This window comes from Lineus longissimus, chromosome 2 (genome assembly GCF_910592395.1).
Source record: "Lineus longissimus chromosome 2, tnLinLong1.2, whole genome shotgun sequence".
Lineage (NCBI taxonomy): Eukaryota > Metazoa > Nemertea > Pilidiophora > Heteronemertea > Lineidae > Lineus > Lineus longissimus.
The window spans coordinates 7,984,890-8,002,356 of record NC_088309.1 but is presented as its reverse complement, the minus strand read 5'-3'; the positions used below and the strand labels follow the sequence as shown (position 1 = coordinate 8,002,356).

Genomic DNA, 17,467 nt, shown 5'->3' with positions numbered 1-17,467 from the left:
CAACCAGAGAGGTGTTTCTGAGCTACACATGTAATTGCCATCTCTCAATTCGCAATCTATCGGGGACATTTCCTAATTAGAAAGAGGTGTCCTCTTTGAAATATTTGCATAAAGTGCCCTGCAAAATTGCTGTGTCCTGCGTTCATGATCACATGCAACAAAAATCGCATATTGCATGTTTGTGCAGCCCTTTGTCATCATCAATTTTCCATTCACGGAGTTCTTAAAATAATGAAACTGAAGCAGGCACGAGATCATTATTTGTCATACAATAAAAAAAATTCAAATACTATCAGTGTATTTCACATTTTATTGCGTGTATATGAAAAGCAATACCAAAGCATGAAAGTGAATAAATTATACAATTACTCTTCTTACAAAAGAAAAACTTTTTTTCAGTAACACCACTCTTAAAATGTTTAAAACATGACTTACAAACACATATTTCACTTCAGATAAATTATTCCCAGTGGCAAGCATTCACATTCACATTCACATATCTTTTTCAGAGTTTTCTAGTATGGCCTACCTCTCATACTTCACATCAGGGGGTAGCACAGATACTCTAGTTTCAACGATCTAAGACCAACACTGAATAGTAAATTCTAGATATTATGCACATGGTCGCTGGATACCATTCAGCATGTTTAGCTTGGATAGATAAGGGTTGGTGGCACCAAGTTGTCCAGTGGTAATGACCCTCATGTTCCAGCAGGTCTTTGTTTTGATTTCAGCCAGGTCATAGGTGGGTGAAACAAATGCATACACACAAATGCATACATAAATAACCATAATTACCAGGAACAAGTCATACCCTCATCACTACCATTCAGCATGTTCAACTTGGATAGATAAGTTGTCCAGTGGTCATGACCCTAATGTTCCAGCAGGTCCTTGTTTTGATTTTAGCCAGGTCATAGGTGAGTAAAACAAATGCATCCTTACTAAATTCGAGAAAAGTTTGTGCGCTCATATCTCCCAGACCGAATGGCTGAGCGACCCCAGATTTTGCATGTAGCATTAACGGGTCCCGAAAATGTCCTTACGAAGCTCGATTTTTGAATTTCCAACTAACATCCGATATAACGCCGTTTATTGGTTTTATCTAACGTTATTCAGCTTGCCCGCGCGACGATTTTACCTTCGTGTCATGCGCGTCTCGGGCGACGTCACTCCCGACACAGCCTGAACGCGTCACGGCTCCGACGTCAGGATGGGTCTGCTGACGTCATGACGTCACAATTCGACGTCTCGAGCCCTGTCACTTCAGTCAAAAGCTTTTGCGCGTTCACACACAGCTTGTGAAAAGAAGGTTTGTATTAAATGTATTGATTGTTGGCGGCCACGGGTACAGTGGACTAGTACATACAAATGCATACATACAAATGCGTTCATAAATTACCATAATTACCAGGTACAAGTCATACCCTCATTACTAAAAAATTACCGTCATTACCATAAAAAATAAACCAGTCTCATAATATATATACATGTACCTTCTAATTGATACATTAGAATGATATATCAAAGCTTTACCAGTAACCATGGGAACCGCCCAACCTGAGAAAATATGATCAGAAAACATACCTTGCCTTCAGGTGTATGAATGCCACTGAAAATTTTCTATAAAAGTTTAAAACCATTATAACAAAATTCTTACGTGGTACAAATAAAAGATTCATTACAAAACTGGCAGACACGCTCAAAATATTAGCAAACATCACAGAATTATATCTTCACAACCTTCGCATTGTACAAGTTACGAGGATATTCACAATCAACTCAACACAGCCAGCAAACGACCCTAGTTTCTAGCTTGGTATGGATCTCGCGAGACTAGAGTGGGATATTCGAAGAGTTTATAACTCAACTGCAATACCAGAACCATCCAGAGAACCAATTATTGATGATATACATGTAGAGAAAAAAGAAACGGTGGCTTTTATAGATAAATTTCTTTGTTTACAAAATGATGATGACATTCAAACGCCACAAACACATTACTGGTCGCCAACTGAACAGAGGATGGCGTGATGCAACAATATTAATGTGCACAACTGATGAAAGAAGAAGCTTTTCTCGCCGACCTCGTGCTTGCAAAATATTTTGACACAAAATTTGGTATGAGGGCAGCTATACATCATAACCTAAGCTTCATTATGTTTTTAAGAGAAATGTCAACAGGAGACCAGTTTGGCACCATCTGCTTCACGTACACCAAGTGGACTAGCTGCCAATGGCCCCACGCAGCATGTACATGTATACAAATTGTCCTGATGTCATCAAATATCTCTTCCTGAGATCAGGTGTTTTTTTACTTCTATGTCATATAAAAAGTTTGAAATATCGACAGATGGAGTACATCAAAAAGCACTCGTTATGCCAAGATGCAAATATATACCGGCAGCACTTTTCACTGGCCAGTTTTGTACCTGGGCCAGTTTACCGCCTATGATATAGGCACCTGGGTCTGGTTTAATATGCATGTCTGCCTAGTGATAAATATATTCCTCGTACAATGGTGAATACTGTGGGACAACAGAAACCTATCCGTAACCTGGCCCACCTGGCTCCTGCCTATTTAATGGGTGATATGAATAAAGACTAGCAATTGCTTTTACTGAAAACCCCATGTACATTTACACTAGGCCTTTCTGTACAAAACTGAAGTAAAATCATTCACTAGTCTTTATTCATATCACCCATTATCTCCCTTTTAAAATGCCAAATAAATTAACAAGTGACAATTCTCCTCTGACACAGTGCATCTTTAAATCTCTATGAGGAAAGATCCCTGGTTTATGACATAACTTTCAAGAAGAATTTTAAAACAATATAATGTAGAAGCCTTATGAAAAGTTATGTATCCTCACCAATTCTTTATCAAGCAAAGATTTGTTTAAAAAAGCAAGTCTACCCTGTAACCTTTTCAACCACCCAGTACATGATTATGTCCTCTTGTCCTTTGTGATCTATGTCCTGCATGCATCATCCCAACACAGCAGCCCGCTACCAATGTTGGTCTTGGATAATAGATATGAATGAAAAAAGACTAGTCAGAGGCTACTATTTCTACATTTGTAATAGCCAGGTTGCACATCATTTACCGACTTCAACTTTGAGAAAAAAATCAATTTTTTTGGTATCAACTATGATTTCGCTGAACTGACTAGAAACATTTCATGTACTTGAACCAGAAGTTTTCAAATTCCAACTTGGACCTGTGCATAAGGAGAAAATGATGAAGTCGTATTCAAAGTCATGGAGATAAACCTCTGACTGGACTTCATTATATCCATATCAAACACATGTCCGTTTTGGATTTCAATAATAGTAATATGAATGCGTTCATCAGTCAAGTTAAATGGTAGATTATACCGACAACTGTAAATCAGCCTCAAAGTCAGAAGTCACAGTGAGAGTTGTACATGTGTAATGGTGTGCAACCTCTGTAATACACAATTTACAAGAGCAAATACTTAAAAAGTCATAGTGACTCTTCAGATAATCTGCACCAACCAAAAACCTATTTAGGCAATAACAAACAGTGAACAGATATGGAATTTTACGATAAATCCCCTCAACTCACTAATACATGATTGATACGAGAGAGAATATAAGCTATAGTGATCCTTCAAATAACCTGCCTCAATCAAAAACCGATTTGGGCAATAACACTGCATAAATATATAATCAAGTGGTGGACCCTTTAAACTTCCCTAGCATTTCCTATCAATCTACTACCTACATTTTAACAAGCCTTCAATGGTACATTATTATGGTCGATACAAAAGATCTTTTCTCATGAGGTATTTTGCATCACCTTGACAAAACCCATTCACTCAGCCTCGGGTCAACCCATTGCGTCCCAATTTTCAACTGGGACAAGGACACCCAATAGATGAATCTACGTTCATCTTATCCAGAACAAATTACTCCTCAAACAGCTGTGGTTGGAATTTTTCCAATGCGTGCTGAATTGACCAAATAGCTAGAGGCCTCATGTACCCTAGCGACCGGTAGACCTTCTTTTCATTGTAGGCCTCTGGTGACTGGAATTGCAAGCCGTAATTCTCATAGATGGTGTGGTACGCACCATAGGCTGTCTTCAGGCCTTCCTCCACCATTCCCTGAATGACAAGAAATCGAATTAAAACTGATAAATGACAATAGAAATTGGGTCAGCTGTTGTTCTAAAATCTTAAACCTACTTACATAATCAGTAGCATCACTTCCATGTTAACTTGCCCAGCAAGTCTGCCATAACATGTGCAGGAGTCTGAACCCACACCCACAATACAAATCAAGGCATTCACCACCTTAATACTTTGAAGGTGAGACCGCAATCCACAGTGATGTGTCAGGAACAAGATAAGTTGGTTACATGTAACTCACAAACTAACAAAATAATCTTGACTTCAAAGTAACTAGGCAGAACCTTACCTCCATTATCATTGTTGCCCCAAGTCCGTACGTCACACCGGTCCAGAATTCATCCGACTGCACACTGGTCAGGTCTTTCTTCTTGTTGGGTCTCATTCCATTGATCGCTCCAACGGTTCCATTCCTAAACGGCATCACACACACATCAAAGATCGTCTTCAACGTCTTCCGAATATTGTCCTTTGGAAACACCTGCAAGGTACCACAATGATTTATATCTATCCTATTAAGATTTTCTTGAAACCCTGATTTAGTCATTAACAGCAAGGAAAATGATAACCTAAAGAGAAACTTCATGTGAAGACCAGTACATGTAGGTAAACTAGAGAAACCAGAGTTGTCTTTCTGGATGAAGCTGTTTGTTTTGTGGTTGTATTATTCCTGGGTCTTCAATGTACACTGAGAAAGACACTAAACTGAGACTCTTTGCGAAGATGTACCTACATGTGTTACAGTGCAGCCTAAAGGTTGCACGCAAAATGAAATTGAGGAACAGACTTACTGAATTGTCAGGCACAAAGGATGACTTGAGAAACCAGTGTCCACAGAGCTGGTCAGACATTACACTGTCGTAATAACTGGATGCACTGCTGTCGTAGTTATAGTAGGAGCCTGTAATGCAGAACAAAAGCATTTGAACAAAATCCGTTAGAGTGAGGATACATGTGTATACTGATGAATGTGTTTTTTGTATCGATCTCAATAGCTGTGAGCTTCTTGAACTTCCGGTAAAATTTTATTAGCCGATACCTGAACAACAGAAGACGAATATATGACACCATTTTCATTGACCCCTCCCCCCGAATTCCTAAGGATGATGATAAACTCACCATTCCACAGCTTTTCTTCAAAAGAAGCCTTCCCCTTCTCAAGCTTTCTGGTGTAGCTCTCAGTATCGTCATCTTTGCCCAGTATGGTTGACATCTCTTGCATACACTTGAGAGCACCCAGCCACATACCACCACAGTATGCACTGAAAAAAGAATATGTACACTCAAAGACTTGAACTGCTAAATCATCAGTACTGTAAACCACCTGATTTCAGGGAAGTCGATAAATGTTCAGCATACCTAGCACCAGTAACATCATCAGTACTGTAAACCACCTGATTTCAGGGAAGTCGATAAATGTTCAGCATACCTAGCACCAGTGACAACCCATGCATCGTAGGTCTGGTCAGCAAAGCCGCCATTGTCAATTATACCATCTCCATCCGTATCCCAGTGCATCGAATATTCCATTACAGCCTGAAAACACACAAATTAAGACAAAATTCAAAATGACTGATTACAAAATGGAAGTAATGTACTGCTGTTACGTTCATGTCGAAAATGGTCAGTCAACAGTAACTTTGCAGACATTTAACAGAAATTGATATTCTTTTCTCTTATTCTACAATATTTACTCTAAAATATGTGCCACAAAGCCAAAAAAGGAGAACAAACCACTCATCAGAGACTTGGAAAAGGATGCTTCTACTAACCTTTGCCACAGGGTACATGTCTTTGAGATAGTTCTTATCTTTTGTGAAGACGTAATCCCTGAAGACTTGCAGAACAAACTTGGGATTCAGATCTTTCCAGTCGTGTGTGGGATGTATACAGTAGGCATTCACTCTACTCCAAGGCTCGTCCTCTGGAAATGAGACGATATCAAATATGAATTCCAAAACACCTTGGTTACAATGTCTTTTTTGATCAATTTGACCTTGTGATTCTGACCTTCGCCAGGTATGTGTTAAGGTAGTGCGGAGGTATGGACAAGTCTTAAAGTACATGTAAGAGAGAGCATAATTCCCTCATTTACACCAGCCATCGGCAAAGTAGACCCATGGCCAGCCAACTGAGCTATGCAGCTCTACTAAGGCGGCTTCAAAATGTCGCATTGCCTTGCCGATCCAACAGTTCAATACAATTCACTACAGAATCACAGTCGCCTCTACCTAATTATCTCCACAACTCTGGCGAGTGGTGGAATCGATATTATCTCAATCTATCAGAGTCTGAAATTTTAACAAAACAGATGTCTGTGTCTTTCTCACCTGGATCACCAACATCATGTGGAACAGTATCCATTGCTTTGAGGACCCCATGCTTATTTGGCATCAAGAACTTTATTCGGGAATGGTCCTCTGATTTGATGATATTGGCTGGAAAAAACAAACATAACTTGTTCTCATTTCCAAATGGGTGGAGCTCTGAATCAATTTTGACAATTTTTGTACATATCAAAGCATGAGCCTGAATCCTAGGCAGGCAAATCTTCACTAAATTATCGAGCTTTGAATACCTTCAGAGAAACATACGTTACCCACTTAATTCTAACAGATACTTACCGATATCGTACTGGATTGACAACTGAAGCTTTGGCCACAGCATGATGAGAGCAAATGATGCGTAGTGATGAACATCGTACGTGTTGTACATCCTGTACTCGTGACCTGTAAGAGCAAGAAGTACCAGTAAAACCTTTGGCCTTATCCTCAAATCTTGTTCGTTGTTTTTCACAATCTTAAATTTCAACTTGTTCTCCAATGCTCACTCTTCAGACAATCACGCTCATCACTCCAGTTTTGAAGATCCTAATGACTACGAGTTCTACATCACTGTAAACCCCATTATTTTCATGAGCCTATTTCTTTTGCAAGTTTGCGCAAGGGGGTCAAGACGTGAAAATTAATGGCCGAATATTTCTGATCTAATAGATACAGACACTACATACATCTGTATTTTAGTTTCCTTATGATAATTATCTGCATTACAGTTCAACAAGCAGTAATTTCAATACTCAAATGAGCAGTACCTTCTAGGTAAGCAAATTTTCCCAATTCTTTCATTTCTTCAGGAAGCTTCTCCTGACCGGGCAGCGTCTCTCCATCCATGGCATCCAGCCACACAGTACCACCATCACTCACAAAGTAAAGCTCATTGAACAGGGCAGACTTGTACCAGGCAGGGAGATTCCTGGAATAGAATATCTCAACAGATAAAGCATGACAAGCAGTATTGCACTATTGCAGTCAAAAGGTCAAGGGACTGATATAAATCATCACAATTTCCTCAGCTGTTGATGTGGAAGATCACAGTCAAGTGTTTACAGCTGTGAAGGCACTACTTCAAAGAAGGTGTAGTTAGTTGCTTTCTTCGTCCTTATCTTTTTTCATTGACATGTTGCTAAAGGGTCTGATTATCAAATGAAACACTTCTTTGAGGACACTCACTTATTGTCAAGTATAGGTCTTTGCCAATCGTCAATGTCCTTTTCCCAATGGTGATAGTTACTGAGCGCATAACTGGCAAGTTTTGGCGAAGCGTCACCATTGTCACCGAACCAGCGGGTGTAGCGTCTGAAGAGAAACAAAGTATGGTGTATATTGTTATTCATGTTATGTGCAGGCTCAAGAATAAATACAGAATAGTCTTTTTCTTTTTCAAGTTCTGTCATGATCACGAGGCACTGTCAAGCTTTTGAATGGAAGTGACGAAGTTGGTACCACCAATGTTAAATTTTTACTCACTCTTTCAAAGGTTCGTACAATGTACGAAAAATAGAACTATGTGTATGAAAAAATGTATCCTCTTACTTTCTGTACAGAGCTTCCTTGGCTCTAAAGTTTATTATTGGCATATCCCAACTGAGACATAGTTCCACATAGTTTGAAGAGCGAGCTTCCACTTTACAATGGGCACAGACAGCAGTGGCTATCTCTTCTCCTTTTTTTGTTGGCTTGCTCGACTCTGAAATAGAACATTTTGATAATTACTGAAACTTTTATAGACAGCAAGACATTGTGACATTTTATCCCCTCCATATTTGGACAACTGACTCAGTCAGCTACATGTATCACATTTTATTTCCTCACCTCGCTACAATTTAAGTTGAGGAATTTCAACAACTACTGGAGAAGGAAAGTGGTACTTGAGAAGAGCCAAGCAATCACTGTTGTAAGAAGACATATCTTTTTGGGTACTTAGGCAGAGGATCAAAAGAGCCTGATGTGTACAGGCCTCATTCAAAATCTGTGGCCAAGGAATGGAAGAGTCTGATATAAATATGTAGGCCACGTTCAAATTTTGAACAGGTCAAGAGCATTTCATAAGTCGCTCATGAAAGCAAGTAATCCACACATACCTGATGAAGAATCAAGCTGGCCATCATGCATTAGATCCGACCAAACTTCCCGCGCTGGCGTCTTAGGGTTAAATGCAACTCGATAACTCACATCAACACCTTCCTGTAATACAGCAATAAAGTTTCAGAATGAATCGTAACTGAATGATATTGTTTTAAAATTAATCTTAATTCAACTTTTTTTAAATGCTTCTCTCAGTTATGATAAAATGCACCAGGTATTCCTGGAATATGATTCGATTGTGTCATACTTTTGTCATGCATTTGCTTGAATTGAATATCAACAAAACAAACAGGCACATCACTTTGCAAAACATCACTTACTTTTAGCCCCATGTATGCATAATTGCAATACAGTGTTATGCATCTGATCTTTGCATCTGATCTATTCAAAGACTGTACGTGCAGACAAATCAGTAAATGAACAGTAGATCAGATCTATTCAAATACTACCTGTAGACATGTACCTTGCTTTTGGCCACATGCAAAACACCCATTGCAGGAATCAATATTGTGTCTCACCCTTTCCTTTCCTGATACTGCATACGCACAATCCATCCCAGCGAACTTCTGATGAATCATCACACCAGCAACGTTCGTCTTCTCCCGCGTCGTCCTGAACGGTTCATTCCAGAATCCACCCTGCTTGTCCGCCTTTTCACCTTGACCGCTTTGGAATGAGAACACGATGCTGACTTCGACTGGCTCATCATTCTTGTTGACGATGTCCCAGACAAAAACTGCAACTGGCAAGCAGGAATCCTGAAAAAAATGGCACATGCAATTATATAAGTACTGGTAGAGTCAGTAGATCGCATTCAAATTGTTCGAAATACTGTTTACCTGTGAGACACCAGCAAGACAAACCACAACTGACCGAATTCATCTGCCAAAATATTGGCACGACAGAGGCGTCTGCTTAGGTACATTCCACTGTAGTGTTAATGTCCTATGGTTAGAACCATGTTTATTTTAAAGGTGCAAAAGAAATTCAGTACAACCAAAACAAACCTTGTAATTATGCGGTATGACTGGTGATATCTGTCGGCAAGTCAGAGTAACATTTTGTCCAGGTAACTCATAGACTGTCCAAGCTCTTGGATACAGGCCATGGTAGGTGGCATGTTCTCTGCTGAAGGCCCAGTTCCAGGAGTTCAAACCATGACCCTTTGGGCGGAAGGGAGAGAGCACCTGCTGGTAAACTGTTTGCCCTCGCTTCCTGATGTTAACAATGAACTGAAAAGAGAGAAATTCTCAAATTGATGCAAACCAAACATATTTTTATAGGTAAGGTAAAGTGGGGCAATCCCACCATCAGTACAATTATAGCCCCTTCAGGTAAGGTTCTGCTGTTAGTGCTACTGAATGTCAAAACATTTCCAAGCTCTTGGCAGAGAACATTCAATCAAACGAAAATGTAGCAGGACAAACTGTCTACCCAATTTCCGCCAGGCATTAAAGATAAGATTTGGAAAGTACAGAGGGTCTCGCACACCAAATCTGGCCGGCCCTTCTATCAGGGTGACAGCACTACAACACAAGCTTTACTTTTCTGTGACACTTCACCTTACCTGATCTCCTTCCACAACATTATATTTGTATCTTCCAGGTATCATCTGAAATCGACAAAACTCTCCTTGATATCCGCGACCAATAGTCCCACATCCAACTCCTCCAATTGGAACGCCTAAAAAGAGTAAACGTGTGTGTAATGTCAGTCTGATTCTTCTTTACACTTACTACGCAAAATCCGTCTCCGCTTCTTTACACTAACTACTGTACTACAAGTACAAAACAGAGTAAATAATCAAGCTGAAATATCAATTGCAAACCCTTCATTCACACATCACAGGCACTTTTTAAATCTTTCAATCACTCAACACACATGTTCATTACAAGCTGGTACTGTAGTGAAATATCAAGAACTTGCAAGTCATAATCATGTCAGACCAGGCAGGGCAGTAGGCCTACCTGTATTTATTAATACCAAAAGCTCACCATAGATGCTCTTGTGTGGAACAAGATCAAAATGATCAATGAAGGGTTGTTTCTTCTCCCTCCAGACTTTCTTAATCCAAAACCTTATGTACCTGCAATTACAAATTGGTGATCATTTGTATGTTAAAGAGCTTTATTCAAAAATGAATCAGGGCTTTCAATTAGTTTTGCGCAATATTGTATTGCCACGCCCTGCATGGTATGGCTATTTACGTCATGACGTTAATTCCCTTCAACAAAAGGCGATATTACCATTCCTTCCCACAACCAGGCGGTGATACAATTGGCTTATTCAGTATTCACACTGTGGTGTGCGCAACATACGCCGATACGGTAGCCTACATGATTTTGCGCACACCCTGTATATTTCGTCTTTTGTTTACTGCCAGCTTGTATCATGTAAGGAGCAGAGGTTGTTTTAATTTTGGCTAGCGCTGGCCTCCATGAGGCACAGGCACAGAGTCGGTATGTGCACCATGTACATGTAACTGTGCAAATTGCATGCAAATCACCAAGGCATTCCAAAAACTCAGAATTTTGACCAAGCCAAAACAGCAACACCACACAAACCTCAGTTCAAATGGTATCAATGGTAGAGCAAGCTTCAGGCTGGGGATCTGAAATGCAGAACATTTCACTTTGCATTTGTGGGATAATTTAACACGCCATCCAAAATCGGGAACATTGGGTATTTTCTCTTTTATTTCCCATTTATTTTTCGATTCTGCATAATTTTCAGCCATGATCCTGCTATGTGAATGACGTCATCAAATTTGTGTTATTAAAAACCAGCTGATCCAGATCAGTGCAATTTGTCATCAAAATCTGTGCTCGTACGCATGCGTACACCCACTTCCGTCATCTCTAAGGACAACAAACGAAAAGAAAAGAGAGAATATCTACAAAAACAGTGAATTTTTTCATCTTGTATCCCTAGCTTGAATTCGGAAAGGTACTGAATGTATATTTCAAGTTGCATTTGTTGTGTTAAGTCGTGTGTGGTATTCAAAATGTTAGTTGCTTGCTCATATTTCTTAACTGAAAGGTGCAAATCGTAAATGACTGTCACTGTAGACCAAGTATAGTGCAGTGACATAGGTTAGATGTAGGCCTAGGCCTAGTACAAAAAATGATATAGGGCCTAGGCCCTAGGGTAGCCTAGGGGACCAGTATCATGGTATGTATAGCCTAGGCCTAGATTCATGCACTTGATTGGGAACAACGTTTACCTCCGAAGACGTTGCATCACGTCACGTTACAGTAATGTAAAGCCGTTAGAGCTGCAATGCATCGTGACGTGACGACAGCCAACATAACATGCAGTGCAACACACATGAAACATTGCTCCCAATCAAGTGCATGAATCTATAGACAGATATGTTTGTTTACAAAATGACGTCATTACCATTGCCTGCGCGCGCATACTGTTCATGAAAACCATGTTGAAGAAATACAAGTTCAATACAAGAGTTCGCACGCATGATGTTTACAAATTAGCCGTGCGTCGGCAGATATCCATCTATAGCCTAGGCCTAGGCCTACTAGCCTATATAATATTTTTGTAAAGTTGTGACTTCGTCCTCGGTAGGCCCTGGCCCTGGTAATTCATTGGTCATTTAATTCCAGATCAAAGATGGCACCAAAGGGAAAGAAGGGAAAGAAGAAATCTGCCAAGCTTTCTCGGATGACCGAGGAGGAAAGAATACTGTACTTGGAACAGCAACGGCTGGCAGAGGAAGAACTGAAAAAGAAGAAAGAGGACATGTTGACCCAGTTCTTGAAAGTAAGTCAATATCTTAGGAGACAACTAAGTTTTGCTGCTGGTTAGATAATATGGAGCTTGTTTCGATCAAGACTGTCTCCTTCAATGTGTCTCCTTACACTAATTGACTAAACAACCAAAACCATGGCAGAACTGGGTTATTCAGCTAAAAATGTTTCCCTTTTTCTTTGTAGGATAAACTTGGGAAGGAAGAGAGAGCCACAAAGTTCAATCAGAATAAACTCAATCACCAATGGCGTAACATAATGAGGGAAGCAAAATCCAAGGAACTGAAGAAAGACATTGAGATCTTGAGTCAGACCTTTGAGAGAGTTGTCGATCGTAAAGAGAGCGTCATCAAATCTTTGGCCAAGGATCTGATGGAGGCAGAAGAACAGTACAGCATGGCCCTCCGTAGTCATCTCCAAAATGTAGACAATTTGATAGGCAAGTATAATTCACAATCTGTATTGGATAAACTTTATTCAGAGGGAATTGAATAGAAAGAGCTGCATTCATAATAATTGAAATCTTGCAAGTGGGTAAATGAATACCTCTTCCCAAAATCTGCTACCTGACTCAGTTGATCTGTTTTTTAATTTTTTGACATTACATGTACTTTGTTATGAATTGAATAGCCCCAATTGTCAAACATTAGTCATGTTTTATATCTCAAATATTACAGATCTTCAGAAGCAAAGATTGCAGACTTTACAAAAGGAGTACGATGAAGAGTTGGAGGTTCTAAAGAAGGAGTTTGATACAGAGCGTGCCATGATGATCGAAAACCATAATACAGAAGTCAACGACCTACAAGACATCATGTTTGCTATGGAGCAGAACTTCAATGAAAGAGAGAGCGAGGCAAAGTCAGAGTTCCAGAGTCTCAGGGATGAAATTAAAAATAAGGTATGATCCAGCAAGTAATTTCATTATGTTTGTAAGGATTGATTCATCCAGAATGTCTCTTTTATGCTTTCCATTGAAGGAGACTAATCAATTTTTCAATTTTACGGTATCTGCTTAACAACAGTACACTCTGACTCAGTATTTCTTGCATTTCTTCTGAAGTTCTATTCAATATCTTTGTCTACTTTCAGAATCTTGAAGAGAAGCATGCATTGCGGGTCCAGCTTGAATCGGCCGTTGAGAACCTTTGGCAGCAGTTCCAGGCGGCCTTGAAGAACTATAATGAAACTACGGAGGAGAGGAAGAACGCATTTGAGTCACTGAAATCCAAAGATGAGAAAAGTGCTGAAGAGATTGAAACTCAAATGCGTAAACTACAGAGAATTTCAGTAAGTTTTGTCACTTTGTGGTTTAATTCAGGACCAAAATAACTCACTTGGACACAATAGAAATGGAGATTGAGATTTAGTTATGTATCATGCTCTTCCCCGATGTCTGACAACATGCACATGCTTAATAAAAGTTAAAAGACAGATTTTTTCTACATCCTATGAATGACTGCAATATGTCTATCAATTGCTGAATCATTGGTGTTTTCTTCAGGATGGCATTGCACAGCTGAAGTCTAAGATGTCTGCCAATGCCAAGGAATGCGATGAAAGAAACAAACAACTCAAAGATGTAAGTAAAAATTGAAACAAAAATGTTGTGCCCAATGATAACTATGCATCAGTGAGCTGACAAAAACCTTTTCATTCAAATGGTGGATTGATATACACTCTAACATTAGCTCTATCCTGTCATCTGTGTATTTTCTAGTTTCTCTAGCTTGAGTGTGCTATGTCCTCTCTCAACCAATGTAAACCAAATCTATGCAGCGGCATCGTGGTCAGTAGCCCACATGCATGAAAGAATAAATCGCACTGTAAAACAACAAGCCATATAGAAGAAACACAAATAGTTTTCAACAGTGGTTCTTCTCTTGTCTTCCAGGAACGAGAAATGATGGTGCACCACTTCCAGGAACTTAAGGGTCAGATGAACAAATTACGTGACGCTGAGAGGCAGCGTCTCACAAAGTTAACCTTGGAGAGCAATGGTGCCATCAAAGAACTCCGACGTATATCAGACAAAGTAAGTACATTTTGGTTGGTGCATGGTGTTGCCGGTTCGTAAACTTCTTCGAAGGGAGTGGTGTACCTTTGGATTGAAGGATCTGTTGACTCGGACCCATAGCCAGCTATTTCGAAATTGGGTAGTGTTGGTCCCACTGTCATTTGCCCCTTAAAAAATCTTCTATTCGACTTGTTCATTCAAATAAAATAGCATCAATTTCCTCTTTTAGGGTGAGCGTGGCCTCAAACTTGCTGAAATGTGTCGTAAGTTGGAAACAGAAGAGGAGAAAGTGCTGCCTTTCTATGCCACATCACTTACACAGGAGGAACAAGAGGATGTTAGTGCTGCTGTCAAAGAGCCTCCATCAGAACCACTTGCTGCTGTAAGTACTGAAATATGAAACCCAGAATATCTTCTTGTATTGTCTGATTGCTCCCCGACAGTCATCTGTCCTTAAGATGTGAAGGAGTTTTGCTATTTATAGCTGCTGTGGTTATGGTGGAATCTCAAATCCTGTCGTCTGATTGCATAGGGACTCGTAGAGTAGGTGGAAGCGCTATAGACATGATAGAGAAAGGATAGTAAGATAAAATAGAGTAGCAAGCCGACAGGAAGAAGAATGTTACAGCCACCTGAACTTACTTGTTCTGACCCTTTCAGTCAGACAGAAGTAAAATGAATTATGCCTAGAAATTACACCAAAGGCTGAAGTAGGCCAGTTGACAGTGCCTGGGAACACATTATTTAACAGAAGGAAAAAAAAGATATCTGACCCACCATTTGTTAATTGCAGGTGATGGATGAGTACAGCACCCTTGAGAACTTCTGGAAGAGATACAATAAAGTACTACTGGATAAAGTGGCCCTCGATAAGGAAAAGGGGATGTTATTAGGAGAAAATCAACAGTTACGAACCCTTCTCAAACAATATTTGGATGGTATCTCTGTCAATGATGAAATATTGAGTCAGGTTAACCCTCTATTCGTTGTCAATCAGAAGACAAATGTCAAGTAAGTTCTCAATATTTTGGTTTATTTTCTCTGGGATCTTTTTAGCTAACCTGGGCGATCAAGCTTATTTCATCTGTTTTGATTGGTTGTGACTATTGTCTCTGGAGTAATGCAAGGACTTCTTAGGAATACAAAAATTTGACCATATCTTAAGTTGGACACATTATTCCTAAGATTAGTGACACAGTGCCTTACAGTTAGTTATAGGAAGAACACTGAAATATACAGGCATGCTATCCCTGAATGAATAAATCCTTGTAATCCAGGGACGGAAGTTGTGTATTGGATGAAAACATTTTAGTCTCATCCTTGTTAAATCTTCTGATAGTTATTCTTTCGTAATTTTATAAATTGTTATCTTCTTTTTTTCAGGATGAATGTGCCTGTTGCCGACCCACGGGTACGCCGACCAACCCAGACGGTGGTGGAGGCAGCCCATGTTGTCAAGAACACCCTGGGAAGTTCAACTTTCATGTAACTTAATTTGTTTTTCATTGTATTAAACATATTAGTATCTGGAACATCACACTTTTCAGGTAAAAGTTCATTTGAAAATATTAGATCATGGGCCTAGCTGTCTTGAGGGAGGTCATAATTTCAAAATACTCCACTGTAAATTGGGTCAGTCACATTTATAAACTTTAAGTCAAGATAGGCCCTGTGGTTTATGCAGTTTGTTCACAAATTAGCGAGTCAAAGAAATTCTGACTATATTTTGTCCCGATATTAAGTTTGCTTTCAACAGATTCATGTTAGGCTAAACTGAGAAGCCACCCATATAACTTTGTACATTTGAAAATATCCGTCCTTATGTTTATATGAATGAATGCGATGTATATAAAACAGAGAATTTGAAATGTCATCTATTTATGTGTAAATATCATTGTAAATAAATATCCTGAAGGACTGGTGTCGAGAAAAGAATATGTGTCATTGATTTCATTTGTTATTTAATTTCATTTGTTGTTTTGGATATATTTAGCTGATGGAATGTATAGTCCAGGACTTGAGAATAGAAGATGACCAACATTATAAAAACCGAACATGACTAGGGATCTCCCAGATCAATGTCGTTTGTAGTGAGATCGGCCTGATGGGTTAGTCCTGGTCATTCTGTTGCAAGACTGTATAAGCAAGCGGCACTGTCAAAATTAAGATCGGCAGAGATGACTGGATGTCGACGTGAACATGCTGTTCTGAGAGTTGAATCTCTTCCTCGGTGAAAAATACTTAGCTGTCACAGGCCAAACCAGGAGCACCTGGCTGTACATGCCAATACAACAAAATTTTAATAAATTTGCCTGTGGGGTCAGGGATCCTTGTACCCCCTTAGTAATAGTTGTGACTTTGTCCTCCCCAGCCCCTGGCTGGTGATCCAAATTTTGAAACTCAAATTTTTTTATCTTATTTAACTCCGCAAGTAGCAAGTTTAATGAACAGCACCTGGCTTGCTTCACATTAGGTCTCAACCACGGTTTCAAAATGCACAGCTTGGTTGATGAATTCAGAATTTCTTGGGTCACTGGGACTGTTACCATGATACACATGCTTCCAAGACACAAAAATGTCTAACAATACTATAAACTTCGCTGATGAATCTACATCTCTCAGATGACCACAGTCACTTGAGTTTGCATTGTTTATCACCAGTATGAATCCATAACCGACTCCACAGATGATCACATTCACCTGAGTTCCCATTGAATGGTTCATCACCAGTATGAATCCATAGGCCTAACCGATTCCTCAGATGATCACATTCACCTGAGTTTCCATTGAATGGTTCATCACCAGTATGAATCCATAACCGATTCCTCAGGTGATCACATTCACCTGAGTTCCCATTGAATGGTTCATCACCAGTATGAATCCATAACCGATTCCTCAGGTGATCACATTCACCTGAGTTCCCATTGAAAGGTTCATCACCAGTATGAATCCTGGCTAACAGAAGCCCAAGGCTGGGACCCCCCCCCCCCTGCCCCCCTCCATGACCCCTTCACACTATCCTACAGGGGAAAAAAAAATCTAAAACCACTATTAAGGCCACACGTGCGCATTCGTATTTCCCGCGGGAACTCATGAACTAATGGTGGC

General features: G+C 39.7%; 2 protein-coding genes across 2 annotated transcripts; one reads left to right on the top strand and one right to left on the bottom strand.

Annotated features, from left to right (window-relative positions):
• Positions 1–309: 309 nt before the first annotated feature.
• On the bottom strand, positions 310–10,656 carry LOC135482496 (non-lysosomal glucosylceramidase-like). The gene is made up of 16 exons (XM_064762567.1): positions 10,573–10,656; positions 10,146–10,261; positions 9,586–9,810; positions 9,097–9,336; positions 8,575–8,677; positions 8,027–8,180; positions 7,664–7,789; positions 7,246–7,406; positions 6,779–6,883; positions 6,485–6,592; positions 5,927–6,078; positions 5,584–5,690; positions 5,274–5,416; positions 4,946–5,055; positions 4,444–4,635; positions 310–4,130 (listed from the first exon to the last, which is right to left on the bottom strand). Exons 2-16 carry the CDS (start codon positions 10,188–10,190, stop codon positions 3,933–3,935), a joined length of 2,169 nt encoding a protein of 722 aa, XP_064618637.1. The 5' UTR covers positions 10,191–10,261; positions 10,573–10,656; the 3' UTR covers positions 310–3,932.
• A 776-nt stretch (positions 10,657–11,432) lies between these two features.
• LOC135483616 (dynein regulatory complex subunit 2-like) lies at positions 11,433–16,294 on the top strand. Its single transcript, XM_064764594.1, has 10 exons — positions 11,433–11,524; positions 12,199–12,355; positions 12,529–12,781; positions 13,020–13,243; positions 13,435–13,632; positions 13,847–13,924; positions 14,237–14,377; positions 14,589–14,741; positions 15,153–15,370; positions 15,743–16,294. The coding sequence occupies exons 2-10, from the start codon at positions 12,206–12,208 to the stop codon at positions 15,846–15,848; spliced, it is 1,521 nt and encodes a 506-aa protein (XP_064620664.1). The 5' UTR covers positions 11,433–11,524; positions 12,199–12,205; the 3' UTR covers positions 15,849–16,294.
• The last annotated feature ends 1,173 nt before the right edge of the window (positions 16,295–17,467 follow it).

Bases quoted from the DNA above. Each gene is read 5' to 3' on its own strand.
- LOC135482496 (XM_064762567.1), bottom strand. From the start codon at position 10,190: ATGATACCTGGAAGATACAAATATAATGTTGTGGAAGGAGATCAG. The intron at 7,790-8,026 runs GTAAGAGGATAC...GTTTCTCTTCAG, and splicing joins AAGGAAGCTCTGTACAGAAA to ACGCTACACCCGCTGGTTCG. The intron at 7,407-7,663 runs GTGAGTGTCCTC...ATTCTATTCCAG, and splicing joins AGACCTATACTTGACAATAA to GAATCTCCCTGCCTGGTACA.
- LOC135483616 (XM_064764594.1), top strand. From the start codon at position 12,206: ATGGCACCAAAGGGAAAGAAGGGAAAGAAGAAATCTGCCAAGCTTTCT. The intron at 13,925-14,236 runs GTAAGTAAAAAT...CTTGTCTTCCAG, and splicing joins GAAACAAACAACTCAAAGAT to GAACGAGAAATGATGGTGCA. The intron at 14,378-14,588 runs GTAAGTACATTT...TTCCTCTTTTAG, and splicing joins TCCGACGTATATCAGACAAA to GGTGAGCGTGGCCTCAAACT.